We start from the raw sequence: 17825 nt of genomic DNA on the forward strand, positions 1-17825 counted from the left end.
AATACTGGAACCACGTTAGATATTCACCAATCCGCTGCCACCATTCCGGTCAGTAAGCTTTCCTAAATATGTGGAATGACTGTCTATCAATGACCTGGCTACATTCTTTGAGGACTCTCAGGTGCAAGCCATCTGGTCCTGGTGATTCATTCACATTTAGTTTTTTTTTAGACCTTCTAGTCTTTTGTAAGGGGCCACTACACTGACCACTGATAAAAGGGAATCCTTCCCCAATTGGTCACAAAATGTAAGGGACCACTACACTGACCACTGATAAAAGGGGAATCCTTCTCCAATTGGTAACAAAATGTAAGGGGCCACTACATTGACCACTGATAAAAGGGAATCTTCCAATTGGTCACAAAATTTAAGGGACCACTACACTGACCACTGATAAAAGGGGTTCCTTCTTCCATTGGTCACCAATGTAAGGGACCATTACACTGACCACTGATATAAGGGGGTCCTTCTCCCATTGGTCACCAATGTAAGGGACAGCTACACGGACCACTGATATAATGGGGTCCTCCTCCCATTGGCCACAAATGTAAGGGACCACTACACTGACCACTGATATAGGGGTCCTTCTCCCATTGGTCACCAATGTAAGGGACCACTACACTGACCACTGATATAAGGGGTCCTTCTCCCATTGGTCACCAATGTAAGGGACCACTACACTGACCACTGATATAAGAGGGTCCTTCTCCCATTGGTCACCAATGTAAGGGACCATTACACTGACCACTGATATAAGAGGGTCCTTCTCCCATTGGTCACCAATGTAAGGGACCACTACATTGACCACTGATATAAGGGGTCCTTCTCCCATTGGTCACCAATGTAAGGGACCACTACATTGACCACTGATATAAGGGGGTCCTTCTCCCATTGGTCACCAATGTAAGGGACAAATACAATGACCACTTGGGATGATCTCTGGGTTTAGTTGTCGGAGAGTAGGGATGAGACGACTGTACAAACCAAACTTTGCCTGTTCCGGTCCCGTGTTTTGCAGGAGCCGATCATCACATATAGAAGAGACATTTCTACCACTTCTATATATAACAGCTTCCCGCTGTCACTGGTGCCTGAGGAAGACATGGATGGGTACAGCGGCCACACCCCCAGGAATCAGTGATGTCATTGGGAATCCCTGCCATGTAAGGAAGGGGGCGGGGAAAGCAGTGACATCACTGACCAAATATGGTCACTGGTCACATTTGGGTAATAAGGTCCCACCATCCCTGTCCCTTCACTTATGTAGATGATGACAGTTTAGGGAGCTGTCATTGGGCTGGTGCTATTGTCGGGTACTATATACCCCATACTCATTCACATGGGGGGACGGTATATGGGGGCCCCCTGTTATTAAAGGGGGTTTCCAGAATCCAATATGACCCCCACCCACAGATCCCCACAGCCACCAGACAAGGTGCTATACCTGGGGGAATCCCCCCTGGTAAGATGACCCCCATGTTGTGGACATGTGGCCTGGTATGGATCAGGAGGGGGGGCACACTACAGCCCCCCTCTGCACTCTGTATGGGGGGCTGTATATGATATACTGCTGACCCCCGCACTCTGCGCCATTATTGAAGGGTGTGAGGTGTCACCGAGGAGCAATGTTCTATATTGAAGTTTGCCGTCATTGCACCGACACACACAATAGTTTTTGTTCAATAAATGTTTTATTATAATTTTACATTTAACAAGATTGAAGCATAAAAATCAGGAAATAGTAAAGGAAGAAATCCGATTGGTCAGGAAGATCCCTTGTCTGGAATGTGGGGGCGGAGTCATTATTATTGGTGTACAATACAATACACAACGTGTTCCATTATTATAACAAAGTATTGTAGAAAAGATCCCAACATAGAAAATGGGGGAAAGGAGGAAATAAAGGCGGATATGAAGGGGAATCTGTGTACGGGGAACACCTTAACAATCACCACCATTTTATTCTCCAGGGCCTCTGATGTCACAGAATAGATGTTTGGGGGTTTATCTCATCTTCAGGACCAAAATCTGCATTTTCCCATGTGTGCAAAATCATGCAGAAACAGCTCTGGCAGTGAGAGGGTTAATGTGGGCTAGATGGGATCACTCTGCTGGGGTGACATTAGAGCTCCCCCTAGCTGCAGCCTGGTAATAACATTGCTGGGAGGTCTATTCATTTCTCTGCTCCATACTTCCCGTCTTTATAGAAACGTCTCCTGACATTTGGGGGTCTATTCATAGAATGTTTGTATAGCAATTCCCTCAGTGAGAGTTCATGTCCATTCCTCCTGTGTGAATGGGGGAACCAATGTTATTAGGATCACATCTGAGCTGCTGGAATGTCTTCCATTGATGGAAAATACATTGAAAACTTCTTCTCCTGATATCAATGGCCGACCCGGTCCCACACTTCATCCATGTCTTTGGGGACCTCTGATCTCCTTATGGACTGTTCCTTCCATGATGAAGATCAGCCATGGAGTATATCTGAGGTGTATATCAGGGTGTGCTTCTTCCCCACATGAGAGCTGGGATGTCCAGCAACATTCATCTAGAAGACATTTCCCGCACTCAAGGCACTAATACACCTCCAGGGTTGTGTGGGACCCCTGATATACAGGAAGGCAGGACTTCAGTGAGGAAAATTTCCCTCACTCAGGACAGGAAAGTGGCTTCTCCCCCGTGTGAGATCTCTGATGTGTGTGAAGATTGGACTTCACTGAAAAACATTTCCCACACTCAGGACAGGAATGTGGCTTCTCCCCTGTGTGAGATTTCTGATGTCTGTAAAGATTGGACTTCACTGCAAAACATTTCCCACACTCAGGACAGGAATGTGGCTTCACCCCCGTGTGAGATCTCTGATGTCTGTAAAGAGTGGACATCTGTGAAAAACATTTCCCGCACTCAGGACATGAATGCGGCTTCTCCCCCTTGTGAGATTTCTGATGTTTATGAAGAATGGATTTCCGCGCAAAACATTTTCCACACTCAAGACAGTAATATGGCTTCTCACCCGTGTGAGATCTCTGATGTCTGTGAAGACTGGACATCTGTGAAAAACATTTCCTGCACTCAGGACAGGAATATGGCTTCTCACCTGTATGAGATCTCTGATGTGTGTGAAGAAGGGACTTCAATGAAAAACATTTCCCGCACTCAGGACAGGAATACGGCTTCTCCCCCGTGTGAGATCTCTGATGTCTGTAAAGATGGGACTTCAGTGAAAAGCATTTCCCACACTCAGGACAGGAATACGGCTTCTCTCCCGTGTGAGATCTCTGATGACTATGAAGTTTGGACTTCTCTGAAAAACATTTCCCACACTCAGGACAGAAAAATAACTTATCCCCTGTGTGAGACCTCTGATGTCTGTAAAGACTGGACTTCGCTGAAAAAAATTTCCCGCACTCAGGACAGGAATACGGCTTCTCCCCCATGTGAGATCTTTGATGTGTGTAAAGATTGGACTTCACTGAAAAACATTTCCCGCACTCAGGACAGGAATACGGCTTCTCCCCCGTGTGAGATCTTTCATGCACATTAAGATGGGATTTATGATGGAAACCCTTCCCGCACTCAGGACAGGAATACGGCTTCTCCCCTGTGTGAGATTTCTGATGTCTGCAAAGATGTGACTTCTTTGAAAAAAATTTCCCACACTCAGGACAGGAATATGGTTTCTCCCCTGTGTGACATATTTTATGCAGATTATGACCGAATTTAGAACAGAAACCCTTCCCGCACTCAGCACAGGAGAAGCTCTTCCCTGTTGGAAGGCCGGCCCGGTCCCACACAGTCTGAGGTTCCTCAGGATACGAGGAATCCGATGGTCCATCTACACTGGGTGGTGCCGGATGGACATTGGAGGGAGCCGGGTTTTCTCCTGGACTATACTGTGTGATGTCCTCATCTTCTACTTTCCAGTCTGGAGACAAAGTGAGACAATCCTCGGGGGTTTTCCTCATCTCCCGGCCATGGACTAAAATACAAAGACAAAGAGGATTACTAGACAGGAGCTGATTGGTTCCCCCAAACCAGGACTCCGCCCACATCAGGCAGCTTGGTCTCTGAGGAACTTACAATTCCACCCTCAAGGGAACTAGGAAATGGCTCCTCTGATCTCCTACCAGGTCATTTCTTTATTCATGGACCTTAGTCAGAGAGTGAGGAAACAACCAGAACTGTCTTTTATAGGAGGGACAGTGATGAGGGGATTATAGGACGAGGGTCCCACCCCCTCTATCACTCATCGCCATCTTCCCAACACAAGAAGTACTGCACTTCCTTATTTAGTCCATGATTTAGTCATGAAGAACAGCGGGGCTGAGCCCCACCAGAGGTCAGAGAGTGAGGATGGGGGGAGAACAACCAAGATGAAGACTGGACTGATCCTGAAGACCACCATCATTGGGGTATTGACTCCTCCCTCATTATCACTTTCTGTTTAAGGGTCCAAAGTTGGAGGATGTTATCACATTATTATCACCATGTAAAAGTCTGTGCTCCAATCACATCATCCGATATAAAATGTCCAGCTGGGAGGAAATGGGTGGAAAATAATTAAGGCGTAAAGTGAAGGAAATGCGTATTTGCTCCCCCGCTGATGTTGAATGTTCGCCCCTCACACAGAAATGATCGGTCTAACAATGGAATGTTCGCCCCTCACACAGAAATGATCGGTCTAACAATGGAATGTTCGCCCCTCACACAGAAATGATCGTTCTAACAATGGAATGTTCGCCCCTCACACAGAAACGATCGGTCTAACAATGGAATGTTCGCCCCTCACACAGAAACGATCGGTCTAACAATGGAATGTTCGCCCCTCACACAGAAACGATCGGTCTAACAATGGAATGTTCGCCCCTCACACATAAACGATCCGTCTAACAATGGAATGTTCGCCCCTCACACAGAAACGATCGGTCTAACAATGGAATATTCGCCCCTCACACAGAAACGATCGGTCTAACAATGGAATGTTTGCCCCTCACACAGAAACGATCGGTCTAACAATGGAATGTTCGCCCCTTACACAGAAACGATCGGTCTAACAATGGAATGTTCGCCCCTCACACAGAAACGATCGGTCTAACAATGGAATGTTCGCCCCTCACACAGAAATGATCGGTCTAACAATGGAATGTTCGCCCCTCACACAGAAATGATCGGTCTAACAATGGAATGTTCGGTGTAACACTGAGAGACAGAATACAACAACAAATTCAGCAGAAATGCGTCTAACAAATGATGACTGATCTGCATGTTCATGAGGGAAAGAAGGATTTGATCCCCTTCACAAAACATGACTCAGTACTTGGTGGCCAATCTCTTGTTGGCAATCACAGAGGTCAGACGTTTCCTGGAGTTGGCCTCCAGGTTTACACACATCTCAGGAGGGATTTTGGCTACTCCTCTTGGCAGATCCTCTCCAAGTCATTAAGGTTGGGTGGCTGACGTTTGACAACTCGAACTTTCAGCTCCCTCCACAGATTTTCAATCAGACGAAGGTGTGGAGACTGGCTAGGCCACTCCAGGACCTTAATGTGCTTCTTCTTGAGCCGCTCCTTTGTTGCCTTGGCCGTGTGTTTTGGGTCATTGTCATGCTGGAACACCCATCCACCACCCATTTTCAATGCCTTGGCTGAGGGAAGAAGGTTCTCACCCAAGATATGATGGTACATTGCCCCGTCCATCGTCCCTTTGATGCGGTGCAGTTGTCCTGTCCCCTTAGCAGAAAGACACCCCCTGTAACGGACCGCCTAGCGGCACCACTAGCACTCCACTGGTCAGGTATCCCCAGAGCGCGGAATCTAAGCCCCAGGGTACTTGTTCACCAGGGCCCCTGATGGTGGGGATGGACTTGGAGTACCCCGAGACCAGGTCAAGACTACTGAGCACACCCGTCAGTGGTAGGGGTGTTCGCCAGGGGCTCCAACAGGGGAGAGCCTGATATGAGGAGGTCGGGTGACCCCGATGGGATGGATGGATGGCTGAGCAAGTGCGAAGTCAGACAGGCTGAGTCGGTAACAGAGAGGACAGTACTGTACAAGACAGTGGGCAGAGAATCGTAGGGTCACACGCCAGGTCAGCAACAGCAGGTCAAGAACAATCCGGGTCAACAACTTACTAGGTACAGGTTCGCAGGATACAGAATGCAGGTAAGACCAGAAGGCACTGAATGACAGCTCAGGGCCATTTAAATATCCCGCCCTGCGCTGTCATTGGTGCCACGTGCGCGCCCGCGGTCCCTACTGCGCATGCGCAAACTCACTCGCCGCGGTCGGCCAGGTCTCAGTGCCCGCATTCCGACACAGGGCGGTGCACTGCACCTGTGCCGAGCCCATCGCGACAGTGATCCCTGACACCCCCAAAGCAGAATGTTTCCACCACCATGTTTCACAGTTGGGATGGTGTTCTTGGGGTCATAGGCAGCATTCCTCCTCCTCCTCCAAACACGGCGAGTTGAGTTGATGCCAAAGAGCTGGATTTTGGTCTCCTCTGACCACAACACTTCCCACCAGTCCTCCTCTGCATCATTCAGATGTTCAGTGGCAGACTTCAGACGGGCCTGGACATGGGCTTTCTTGAGCAGAGGGACCTTGCGGGCACTGCAGGATTTCAGTCCTTGTCGGCGTAGTGTGTTACCAATTGTTTTCTTGGTGAATGTGGTCCCAGCTGCCTGGAGATCATTGACAAGATCCTCACGTGTAGTTCTGGGATGATTCCTCATTGTTCTCATGATCACTGACACTCCACGAGGTGAGATCTTGCATGGTGCACCAGACCTAGGGAGACTGACACTTGTTTTGTGTTTCTTCCATTTGTGAATGATTGCACCAACTGTTGTCACCTTCTCACCAAGCTGCTTGGCCATAGTTTGGTAGCCCAGTCCAGCCTTGTGTAGGTCTACCATCTTGTCCCTGACATCCTTGGACAGCTCTTTGGTCTTTGCCATGGTGGAGAGTTTGGAATCTGATGGTTTGATTGCTCCTGTGGACAGGTGTCTTTTATACAGGTAACACAATGAGATTAGCAGCACTCCCTTTAAAAGACTGCTTCTAATCTCAGCTTGTTACCTGTATGAAAGACACCTGGGAGCCAGAAATCCTGCTGAATGATAGGGGATCAAATCCTTCTTTCCCTCATGAACATGCAGATCCGTCATCATTTGTTAGATGCATTTCTGCTGAATTTGTTGTTGTATTCTGTCTCTCAGTGTTACACCGAACATTCCATTGTTAGACCGATCATTTCTGTGTGAGGGGCGAACATTCCATTGTTAGACCGATCATTTCTGTGTGAGGGGCGAACATTCCATTGTTAGACCGATCATTTCTGTGTGAGGGACGAACATTCCATTGTTAGACCGATCATTTCTGTGTGAGGGGCGAACATTCCATTGTTAGACCGATCATTTCTGTGTGAGGGGCGAACATTCCATTGTTAGACCGATCATTTCTGTGTGAGGGACGAACATTCCATTGTTAGACCGATCATTTCTGTGTGAGGGGCGAACATTCCATTGTTAGACCGATCATTTCTGTGTGAGGGGCGAACATTGACCATCAGCCGAGGAGCAAATACGCATTTCCTTCACTGTATGTAATGTACAACTTATCATAAAAGATACAAAAGTTAGGACTAAACAGTATTAGTTTTCTTCTATATTCATCTGGTGATCTAGCCAGTAAATCTGTTTTATAAAAACTCTGCAGCAGAATGTATCAGTCCAGGGATGAGGCAGACCATTTACCACTGACAGGGGGCTTACAATGATCAGCTTTTATTTATTCATGTAAAACTTTTATCCCAAAAGAAAAAAAACTGTTTGATGTAACTGAGTATGAAGTGTGAGCTGGAGTTTGGCTTCAATTAGTTACTGTTTTTATATCTGCTAGTACATCTAACACTCCCCTCCCCCCAGACTGACCATGCTGCTGTCTCCACAGTTGGGGCGCTCTAATACAGAAGGTGTGTTACTGGCCAGATCACCAGGTGAAAACGGAAAAAGCCAAAGAAAAGGAATGCAGCCGCCACCTCATACTATGTCCAGTGATAGCAGTGACATCTACTGGCCACAGTGAGACATCACAAGACAACCTAAACTTAGGGAGAAACCAAGTGAAGAACTATACAATCAGCCTGAGCCAAGTACAGCCCAGCCACAAACTAAACCCACATAGTACCTCTATTCAGGACAAGGGGGCCACACTAATAAATAGTGTAAGGATCACATCAAATTGGTGTTTAGTAATCAGAGATCACTTACAGTGGTTGTAACCCTCAGACATGGAATATGGACAAAGCATATCCCTCTACAGTGTGTACTTGTCTCACTCCAGAGCAATAAGAGTCATTTCTGTCTGCTGTCTCCTTCCTCTGCGATCAGCATGAATCACTTCTGACAAGTCTTCCTGACACCAAGAGAAGAAATGTGAAAGGGGAGCAGCTCCAGCACACAGCCTGTGATTGACAGCCTCAGCTCTGTTCCTGTGTGCTGTGTGAAAGGGTGTGTACCTTCCCTCCAATCATCTTTCAGAGCTCACCTCACTGAACTCTGCAGAATGTGACTTTAGCTCTCTGTCTCTTTTTTTCTGACTTCTCAGGCAAACTGTATACATTCTGGGCTTTGAACAGTTGTAGAGAAGAGATTGCTGCAGATAAAAAGGTGCAACATATGTAGGATTTTTTTTATCTCTGTGTATCACCTGAGGCCAGTCACTTCTCTGGGTATATGGAGGGTTTACAACCACTTTAAATTTCTACTGTAGACAAGTTGCAGAGATCCCACACCGCTGCCTCCCATCTCCTGAGACTGCACTCAGTGACTTGGGTCTGAGACACTACAGACATATCCCTCCACCCGGCACAGCCAGCAGACCACAGAGCAAGGAACCCTGGGAGAAATGTTCTGTCAGAGATCTTACTAGATCCGGGCATGGGGCAGAAGACCCAAAGCACACACCCCAGGTGCCTAGGTCTAGTAACGTCTATGATGAAAATGAACATTTTGCTGCCAGCTGAACCCCAGAACCTCCATAAATCCAGTCTAGAGACATAAATTGTGTCTGCAGCACAGAGAAGGAAGATTATCCGAGAGAAATCCAGGAATACAGGACGGGGAACACAGCTCAGGAAAGTGACCAGGGGATTACAGGCTGATATCACCCAGTCCCCGCCCTACTCTGGACCAATCAGTGAGCAGTATGGGTGGAGGAATGGATTTAGTGTTCATGACCCACCTGTGCTGATCTCTGTAGGAGTGTCCTCCTCTATAAATGTCCCCGTTATTCCATCCTCCTCCATAGACTGCTGATCATCCCTCACATACGCCTCTTCTTCTTCAACCTCAAATTCTCTCAGGTTTCCACTCTGAATATATAATAAAATGACATCAATGGTAACAATGCAGATAATGTACAGATCCTAATGATACTATCAGTGATTGTTCCTCATCTACCTGATGATGGTGAGGGATGGTGTGACCTTCCTGTGTGGAATCCCGGGAATACAGAGGACGGGGACATCTCTCTGGTGGGTTCCCATGACTGGATCCATCTGTAGGAAACACACACACTGACTGAATCCATTGTTTCTATGTGTTTATCAGATGATGGGGGATCTAGGTGGATCCTCCGTACTGCTCTCTCCTTTACAATAAAGTCTCCTCTTACCCGGTGATGTGAGGGGCGGCTGATTGTCCATCATGACGTCCTTGTAGAGATCCTTGTGTCCTTCTAAATATTGATGTGTATCATCAACATGCGTGTATCATCTGCTGGAGATAAAAGACATCACAGTGACTATGGAGGAAGAGGATGGACATGACGGGGGAGTTACTGGGTGTAAATAGAACATAACATCTTATTACCTCCTCTGCTGCCAAATCCACCAATGTCTCTGATCTGCTTCACACCATATGGAACTTCCTGTCTTTATTCCAGATGACTTCCTGTCTGTTCCTGACATCACTTCCTATTAGTACCTGACATCACTTCCTGACTGTACCTGACATCACTTCCTGTCTGTATTCCATAGAGAAGTCCTGTCTGGGTAGTAGAAATGAGATCCCCATCTTGTGGAGTTTAGAGGAACTGCAGCCCCGATAAACGTCCCCTAACCTCTTTGCCGAACAGCCACTGCATTAAAATGGTGGCAGGGTGGCACGGCTGCGCAAAACCACGTTTTTAAACGTGCTCCACACTCCCAAGGTTTTTCTCGGGCGGGGGGGGCGTACGCACGCCCCCACGACTTGTGGCTGTCACCATTTGATCCCCGAGGGATCAATCATTCAGTTTCAGTCAGTGATGTCCGGCTGAAATCGGATGATCGGTCCCTGTCCTATCCTGTCCTTTGTTGACAGTTACACAGGACAGGATATGATGTCATTCTTCTCTGCCTGGGCACATTCCTTCCCAGAGAGAGAAGACATACAAATTGTAAGTAAAACAGCACATACCCACAGTTAGAACACACCTAGGTCACATTTAACCCCCTGATCGGCCCCCCAGTTAACCCCTTCACTGCCCTGTCACCAGTGTCATTGATTACAGTGAACAGATTTTTACTGATCACTGTATTAGTGTCACTGGTGACTTCAGATAGCATTAGTGTCAGTTAGCGCCCCTCCCAGATAGCGTCAGATTGCCGCTAGTACACCAGTAATCACATTTGACCCCTTTATTGCCAGGAACACGCTCACTTGCACTCTAAACCTCCATTGCTAGTATAGTGTCTGGTTGGATCAATATCTTTGATCAGATTAGCGCTATACCAGAGTTCACACTACTATAGTATCCCCAAAAATGCAGTGTTAGCGGGATCAGCCCCAACACCTGCCAGCACCTGCCTTTATCCCCTACGCCCCCCCTTCTCCCCCAGCAAGTGCAGTGTCAGTAGATAACTGTCACTTGATACATTACACACAAAACCGCAGTGTTGGCAGAATCAGGCCTGATCTCTGTTAGCACTTGTCGGTAAATTTATTGTAGCCGTTCAAGCAGTCCCTGACAGCCAGTCGCCCTTTTTCTGGTGAGTCACACTAGGTACCTATAAATTTAGTGGCCAAAATGTCCAAGCAAAGGTACTCTAGTGACGAGGCCTACAGGATTCTGAGCATGTCAGGTGAGAGCGAAGGGGAAGACTCCCTGACAGAATCAGGCTCAGAATACGAATCTGTAGACAGCAGCGGCACCCTGACAGATCACTCAGATGACGGAGAAGAGGTTCCTGCTGAGGTCAGGCATACCCAACCCCGTTCCCAGGTTGCTGAGGTGGTACAAACGCATGATGACTCTCATATGCAGCAGAGTGCCAGTACTAGTGCCGCACTACCTTTTGGTGAACTGGCGAGCACCAGCGGCCTAGTACATCCTGGTCTTTCACATACCAGCACTGCAGTATCACTTGGTGACATGGTGAGTCCCATAAGTGCAGTACAAGCTGGTGGGGTGGTGAGCACAAGTATTGTCCCGCAGCCACCAAAAATTTGCACACAGGCCCATAGAGCAGATAGTATTCTTCCGGGTGTGCTTGCAAATCCTGATTGGCAGCCCACAAATTCTGCAGCACCTGTACTTCCCCCATTCACTGCCCAACCCGGAATTCAGGTGGAAACAGCCAATTTAACTACTTCCCTTGATTTTTTGGAGCTGTTTTTCACGGAAGAGCTCTATGCATTGATTGTGGATCAAAGCATTTTATATGCACAACAGTTTATCACCACCAACCCAAATTCAAACCTTGCCGGACTGTTCGCATGGAAACCAATTACAGTTTCTGAATTTAGGTTTTTTTTGGTCCTAAACCTCCACATGGGCATTAATAAGAAAAATGAATTGCAGTTGTATTGGTCCACAGACCCGTTTCATCATATGCCGTGTTCTCTGCTGCCATGGCCAGGCATAGATATGAGAGTATAATGTGTTTTATGCATTTCAATGACAATACACTCTGTCATCCTCGGGGTAACCCTGAATTTGACCGGCTCCACAAAATTCAGCCCCTCACAAATCACCTTAACCAAAAATGTGCAGATGTCTATACTCCCCACCAAAAAAATGTGTGTTAATTAATTTTTTAGGCCACCTTGCATTCAAACTATTTCTCCCCAATAAGCTGGTCAGATATGGGGTCAAACCTGTATATCAGACCTTTGATTTGGGGGGGTTGGTGCTATCCTGGTATTTCAGGGCCCCCGAAACTGATAGGTAGTGAGGAAGTGAAATGAGGAAGTTATGCACCTTCAGGCTTTCAAAGTGGTCATTGGATTTCGGGCTCCCTGTCATGGAGTGCCTGCTCCTTGTTCAAAACCCCCCCCCAGTGCCTGTGTCTTTCCCGTGTCCCCTCACCCTCTCCTCATCCTGTTGCAGCCTTTGAAGATGGGCTGCACAGGATGAGGGGGGTCACCTCACCCCCCTGCCCCTCGTCACCTCCTCACATCCTCACGCAGCCTGTGAAGGCAGGCTGTGCAGGATGAGAAGGAAGTGACCCCTGTGGCGGACCTCACACCTCTATGGCCATATAGACAGAGAGAAGTGACACCCCACTGAGGGATTCTGGTGCGGGGCCGCTAACCCGGCGCTGCGCACCCCTGGTGAGTGCAGTGCAGGGCACAAGAGTTTCTCGTGACTGTACTCTCAGACAGACAAAGGCTCTCAAGAGCATGGCCCCTGTCAAGGGACGTGCCTCATTGCCCGGCAATGTGGCGTTGGGCTGGCCATTGCCGGGGCAACCTGGAAGCATCCCGCACAGCTTTTAAAAGGCCAGCTTGAGACCAGGCTTGCTCTCTTCCTCCCGCTGCTGTCCCTGGGGCCACCACAGTCATGGGAGGTCCGGGTGGGGCCCGGGCCTCTGCAGGCATCCCCACTGCGTGCTCTGCATGAGCCCCCTTACCACAGGTCAGACCCCACGGCTAAGACTCCTGCTGCTGTCCCTGGAGCCACTGCGGTTGTGGGAGGTCCGGGTGGGGCCCGGGCCTCTGCAGGCATCCCTGCTGAGTGCTCTGCATGAGCCCCCTCCTCAAAGGTCAGACCCCATGGCCATGACTCCTGCTGCTGTTCCTGGCTGCTACGAGGGCCCCTGCTGCTGATTGCTGGGCACTGGAGAAGCTGGCCACTGTGAGGGCCGCTGTCTGTTGCTGAGGGTCCCTGGGAAGCCATCCTGTCTGCAGATCACTGGGCCCCTGGGAAGCTGTCCCATCTGCTGATCATTGGGCCCCTGGGAAGCCATCCCATCTGCTGATCGTTGGGCCCCTGGGAAGCCATCCTGTCTGCTGATCGTTGGGCCCCTGGGAAGCCATCCTGTCTGCTGATCGTTGGGCCCCTGGGAAGCTGCACTGCCTGCTGACCGCTTTGTCCCTGGAAGCTGCCTGCTGCTGAGCGTCTGCAAGTCGCCTATCCCTCTGGAAGCCTCCTGCTGTTGAGCACCTGCAAGACACCTATCGTAAGTGTCCCTAGAAGCCATGAACTGTCCCTGTTGTGCGCACAGACCACCGTGTCTTGAACTGTCCCTGGTGTGCGCACCGACCCCCGTGTCCTGAACTGTCCCTGTTGTGCGCACAAACTACCCGTGTCCTGAACTGTCCCTGTTGTGCGCACCGACCACCCGTGTCATGAACTGTCCCTGTTGTGCGCACAGACACCCGGGTCATGAACTGCCCCTACTACACGCCTATACTACCATTACTTGAACTGCCCCATGGCGTGCCCAGAGTATAGCTAACTGTGATGCCCCTGAGTGCTTGAGCCATCGCTACCCATTGAGTCCCCGTGAGCCTGATGTCCCTAGAAAGCTGGGTGGGAGCTGTGCTAGGCCAGACTCCACAGTTGGAGTCCCTTTGAGTCCCCGTGAGCCCGATGTCCCTAGAAAGCTGTGTGGGAACTGTGCTAGGCCAGACTCCACAGTTGGAGTCCCTTTGAGTCCCTATGAGCCCTATGTCCCTAGAAAGCTGAGTGAGAGCTGTGCTAGGCCAGACTCCACAGTTGGAGTCCCGTTGAGTCCCTGTGAGCCTGATGTCCCTAGAAAGCTGGATGGGAGCTGTGCTAGGCCAGACCCCACAACTAAAGTCCCATTGGGTCCCCGTGAGCCTGTTGTCCTTAGTACGCTGTGTTGAGGCCAGACGCCAAAGCCAAGCTCCCCTTGAGTCCCCGTGAGCCCACTTACCGTGGGTGTCCCTACAAGCCGCATGTCGCGGAGTGCCATGAACTGTCCTGATTGAGTGTCTTTCAGAGTTCAATAAAGCTTTGTGTGTTTCCCATCTTCTTCGTGGGTTCTGTCCTGCCTACGCTTCCGTTACACTCCCGTATGTAGCTAGGCTCCCAAAACGTCTCTCACATGTGGTATCCTCATACTCGGTAGAAGTAGCAGAATGTATTTGGGGTGTAATTCCACATTTACCCATGGCTTGTGTGAGCAATATGTCATTAAAGTGACAATTTTGTGTAAAAAAAAAAACTTTTAGAAAAAAATAAATCTTCCATGGACTCAACATGCCTCTCAGCAGATAGCTTAGGGTGTCTTCTTTCTGAAAAGGGGTCATTTGGGGGTGTATGTACTATCCTGGTATTTTAGCACCTCAAGAAATGTGATGGCAGTCAGAAAGTATAAGTTGTATAAATTCCAGTATCTATCCCATAGTTTGTAGATGATATAACTTTCACACAAACCAATTATTATGCAGTTATTGGGATTTTTTTTTACTAAAGACATATAGCAAAATACATGTTGGCCTAAATGTATTACAAAATTTGAGTTTATTGGATATTTTTATAACAGAAATGAGAAAATATTGTTTTTTTTCCAAAAGATAGAGAATTAAAGTTCCGATTTCCAGAATCCCATCGTTGGGAGTTTGGTTGTATGAGTTTGTTTTTGGAGTAGGTGGTAGAAGGTAGAGAGATGGGAGCTGGAAGGTGTAGAGCTGTTGAAGAGTGTTATGAGGCCCATGGGCTGAGTGTTCTCACACCAGTGCAGGTGAGGTAGCATATGTCTAATTCTGAGGAATTTGTAGAAGTCTTTCTGGTCCTGAAAATAAGTGAGGCTGGGATCCTGAAACGTTCTTATGTAAGTGTTGTTCAGCAGATCTTTGACAGAGCCAATGCCCTTTGTGTACAAGTTTACAGGTGGATATCTTCAGATAGGAGTTCCAAGGTGAGAAGAGAAGACATTGCAGAACTTTTTGCAGTATGTCCAAAGAGGATTACGCCAAAGAGTTCCACATTCATATGATTGGTGATATGGTGTCCAGGAATTCTGGTCAGTTTCTATCATTGCACCATGGAGAGTATTCTTCCCATCCACACTGCAGTGTAGTATGATGGCTGTGGGGTGGAGGATAGGAAGTGTCGGTCTCGGGAGGAGAAATAAAGCACAGCGGATCATAGGTACAGATCTATTGAATTTGGACACAGCTATGCCAGCAGACTAAAAAAGAGAGCAAATGGCATAGTGATCCATCCCGGTTACAGTGTGTTTGTATCTATGATAAATGACAGGCTAAACCCACCTGGAGACTTTCTCCACAGCTGGAGTGTGCTGAGTTCTTGGAGAACGTCTACACAGTGTTTCCAGATTGGCTTTATCACCCCAACGAGCTCGCTCCAGTTCATGGATGTCATCATTATGTTTGGAGGATCTCACCAGTCAGGAGCCTTTCCTGTCATCCTACATGTTCCCTTCTGAGGATTGTTCTATCCTTCCAAACAAATGTATGAAATCATGGATGAGTCCTCCTTCTATGTGATCTAGAAGATCTTCAATCACAATGTCTTTATGGATGAAGTGGATGGCCCAGTTTATATATTATTTATTGCTTTACAGCTTTATTCCCTCCAGGATTCATTCTTTATTTATAGAACCATTCAAGGAAGTGTTCTTACTGTGAGAGATCTCCACCACCATTCCTCTGTGACCATTACATCCTTGTCATTTATGTCTAACATCTTCATTATCAGTGGATTGATAGATATTTTTATACTTTAAAGAATATTTTTACATTTTCTTCACCAAAAAGATTTGATTTCAGAGGGAATCTGTTTTAATTTGTTTTCTATATGTAATAAAATATCTTTGTTAAAGTGTTGGTTCCATAAGAGCTAGAATGATTTGTTCTTCCTTATGTTGTGTTATATTTGAATTTCCCTGGTAGCCGTGTAAGGTAGATATTTTACAGGAATGATTATTCAGGCTCCATTCACACCAACGTGTATGTTAGTACTTTCTATTTTCAGAATCGCACAATTTAACATGGCTTCCTATGGGACACGTTCACATCTAGGCTTTTTTGAGCTGCTGTGTTTTTGGAAAGGGTCAGGGACTTTTTTAAAAGCAAAAAGCAGCATTTTGCTACAATAGAGTTCAATAGAGAATCTGCTGAAATGCATGGTTGTGCATTTTTGCATTTTTATTCTGCCCAGCAAAAAAAAAAAAAATGCACTTTGAAAAAAAAAAAAGCTGAACAAAACACAAAACTCAGTAAAAATGCATCACAAACGTATCAACATGCAAGTGTACAATCCAAACGCACATGTTCTGTGTATAAATGGCAGGGTGTGTAAAAGTGGGTGCTGCAGCGACCGTCGGCTGGAACAGAACAGAATCAGTAAGGGAGAATGTCACCAGCACACCGAGGATCACCAATATGGGGCCAAAAGTTTTACTGAACGTTCACATAGTTACAGCAAGGCAATGTTTCAGAGACTTGCATGACTCCTCCGTCACATGCCTGATGAAGGGGTCCTGCGAGACTCCGATACATTGCCTTGCTGTAACTGTGATCGTTCATTAAAACTTTTGGCCCCGTATTGGTGATCCTCGGTGTGCTGGTGACATTCTCCCTTACAAACATAGCAAAAATGCAAAATGAACTGCGAAAAGCACTGCAAAAAGCAAACTACAAAGCTGTGAACAGAGCCTTACAGATGTTTCTCGGGGCTGCAGTTCCTCTGAGTTCCAGAAGGTGGTGATCTCACTTCTTCCCAGGCAGGACTTCTCTATGGAAGACAGACAGGAAGTGATGTCAGGTACAGACAGGAAGTGATGTCAGACAGGATGTTCCAGATGGTTTTGAAGTATAAAATAGACGTTACCAGAAGTAGCAGCAGAGGAGGTAATAAGATGTTATTTCCTATTTACACCCAGTAACCCCCCCGTCATGTCCATCCTCTTCCTCCATAGTCATGTCCATCCTCTTCCTCCATAGTCATGTCTATCCTCTTCCTCCATAGTCACGTCCGTCCTCTTCCTCCATAGTCACGTCCATTCTCTTCCTCCATAGTAACGTCTGTTCTCTTCCTCCATAGTCACGTCCGTCCTCTTCCTCCATAGTCACGTCCGTCCTCTTCCTCCATAGTCACATCCGTCCTCTTCCTCCATAGCCACGTCCGTCCTCTTCCTCCATAGTCACGTCCGCCCTCTTCCTCCATAGTCACGTCCGTCCTCTTCCTCCATAGTCACGTCCGTCCTCTTCCTCCATAGTCACGACCGTCCTCTTCCTCCATATTCATGTCCGTCCTCTTCCTCCATAGTCACGTCCGTCATCCTCCTCCATAGTCACGTCCGTCCTCTTCCTCCATAGTCATGTCCGTCCTCTTCCTCCATAGTCACTGTGACATCTTTTATCTCCAGCAGATGATGATACACACATATATAGTGTGGGAACCCAGATTAACCCCTTCAGGGGCAGAACATCCCCCACTTCCGGGGCCGGAACATTCTCCTCATTGTGGAGATAAATTCTAGTAATATGGTCCTCTAAACAAACAGCACTGACAATAAATAGACAAGACAAGGACCATCCTGACCATACATGGCCTACAAAG

General features: G+C 47.6%; 2 protein-coding genes across 2 annotated transcripts in view; one reads left to right on the top strand and one right to left on the bottom strand.

Moving 5' to 3' along the window:
* LOC149460606 (uncharacterized) overlaps nt 1-17825 on the top strand; it is a 345151-nt gene that overhangs the window by 256604 nt on the left and 70722 nt on the right. The gene's annotated exons all lie outside the window — the stretch shown is intronic.
* On the bottom strand, nt 1679-4027 carry LOC149460617 (uncharacterized). The gene has a single exon (XM_089679426.1). The coding sequence runs from the start codon at nt 3966-3968 to the stop codon at nt 2652-2654; it is 1317 nt and encodes a 438-aa protein (XP_089535552.1). The 5' UTR covers nt 3969-4027; the 3' UTR covers nt 1679-2651.

The sequence above is a fragment of the Staurois parvus genome, unplaced genomic scaffold (genome assembly GCF_062004578.1).
Source record: "Staurois parvus isolate SC_StPar_1 unplaced genomic scaffold, SC_StPar_1.0 ptg000224l, whole genome shotgun sequence".
In the NCBI taxonomy this organism is placed as follows: domain Eukaryota; kingdom Metazoa; phylum Chordata; class Amphibia; order Anura; family Ranidae; genus Staurois; species Staurois parvus.

Excerpts from the sequence above, each read along its gene's own strand:
- LOC149460617 (XM_089679426.1), bottom strand. The coding sequence starts at position 3,968 with ATGAGGAAAACCCCCGAGGATTGTCTCACTTTGTCTCCAGACTGGAAA.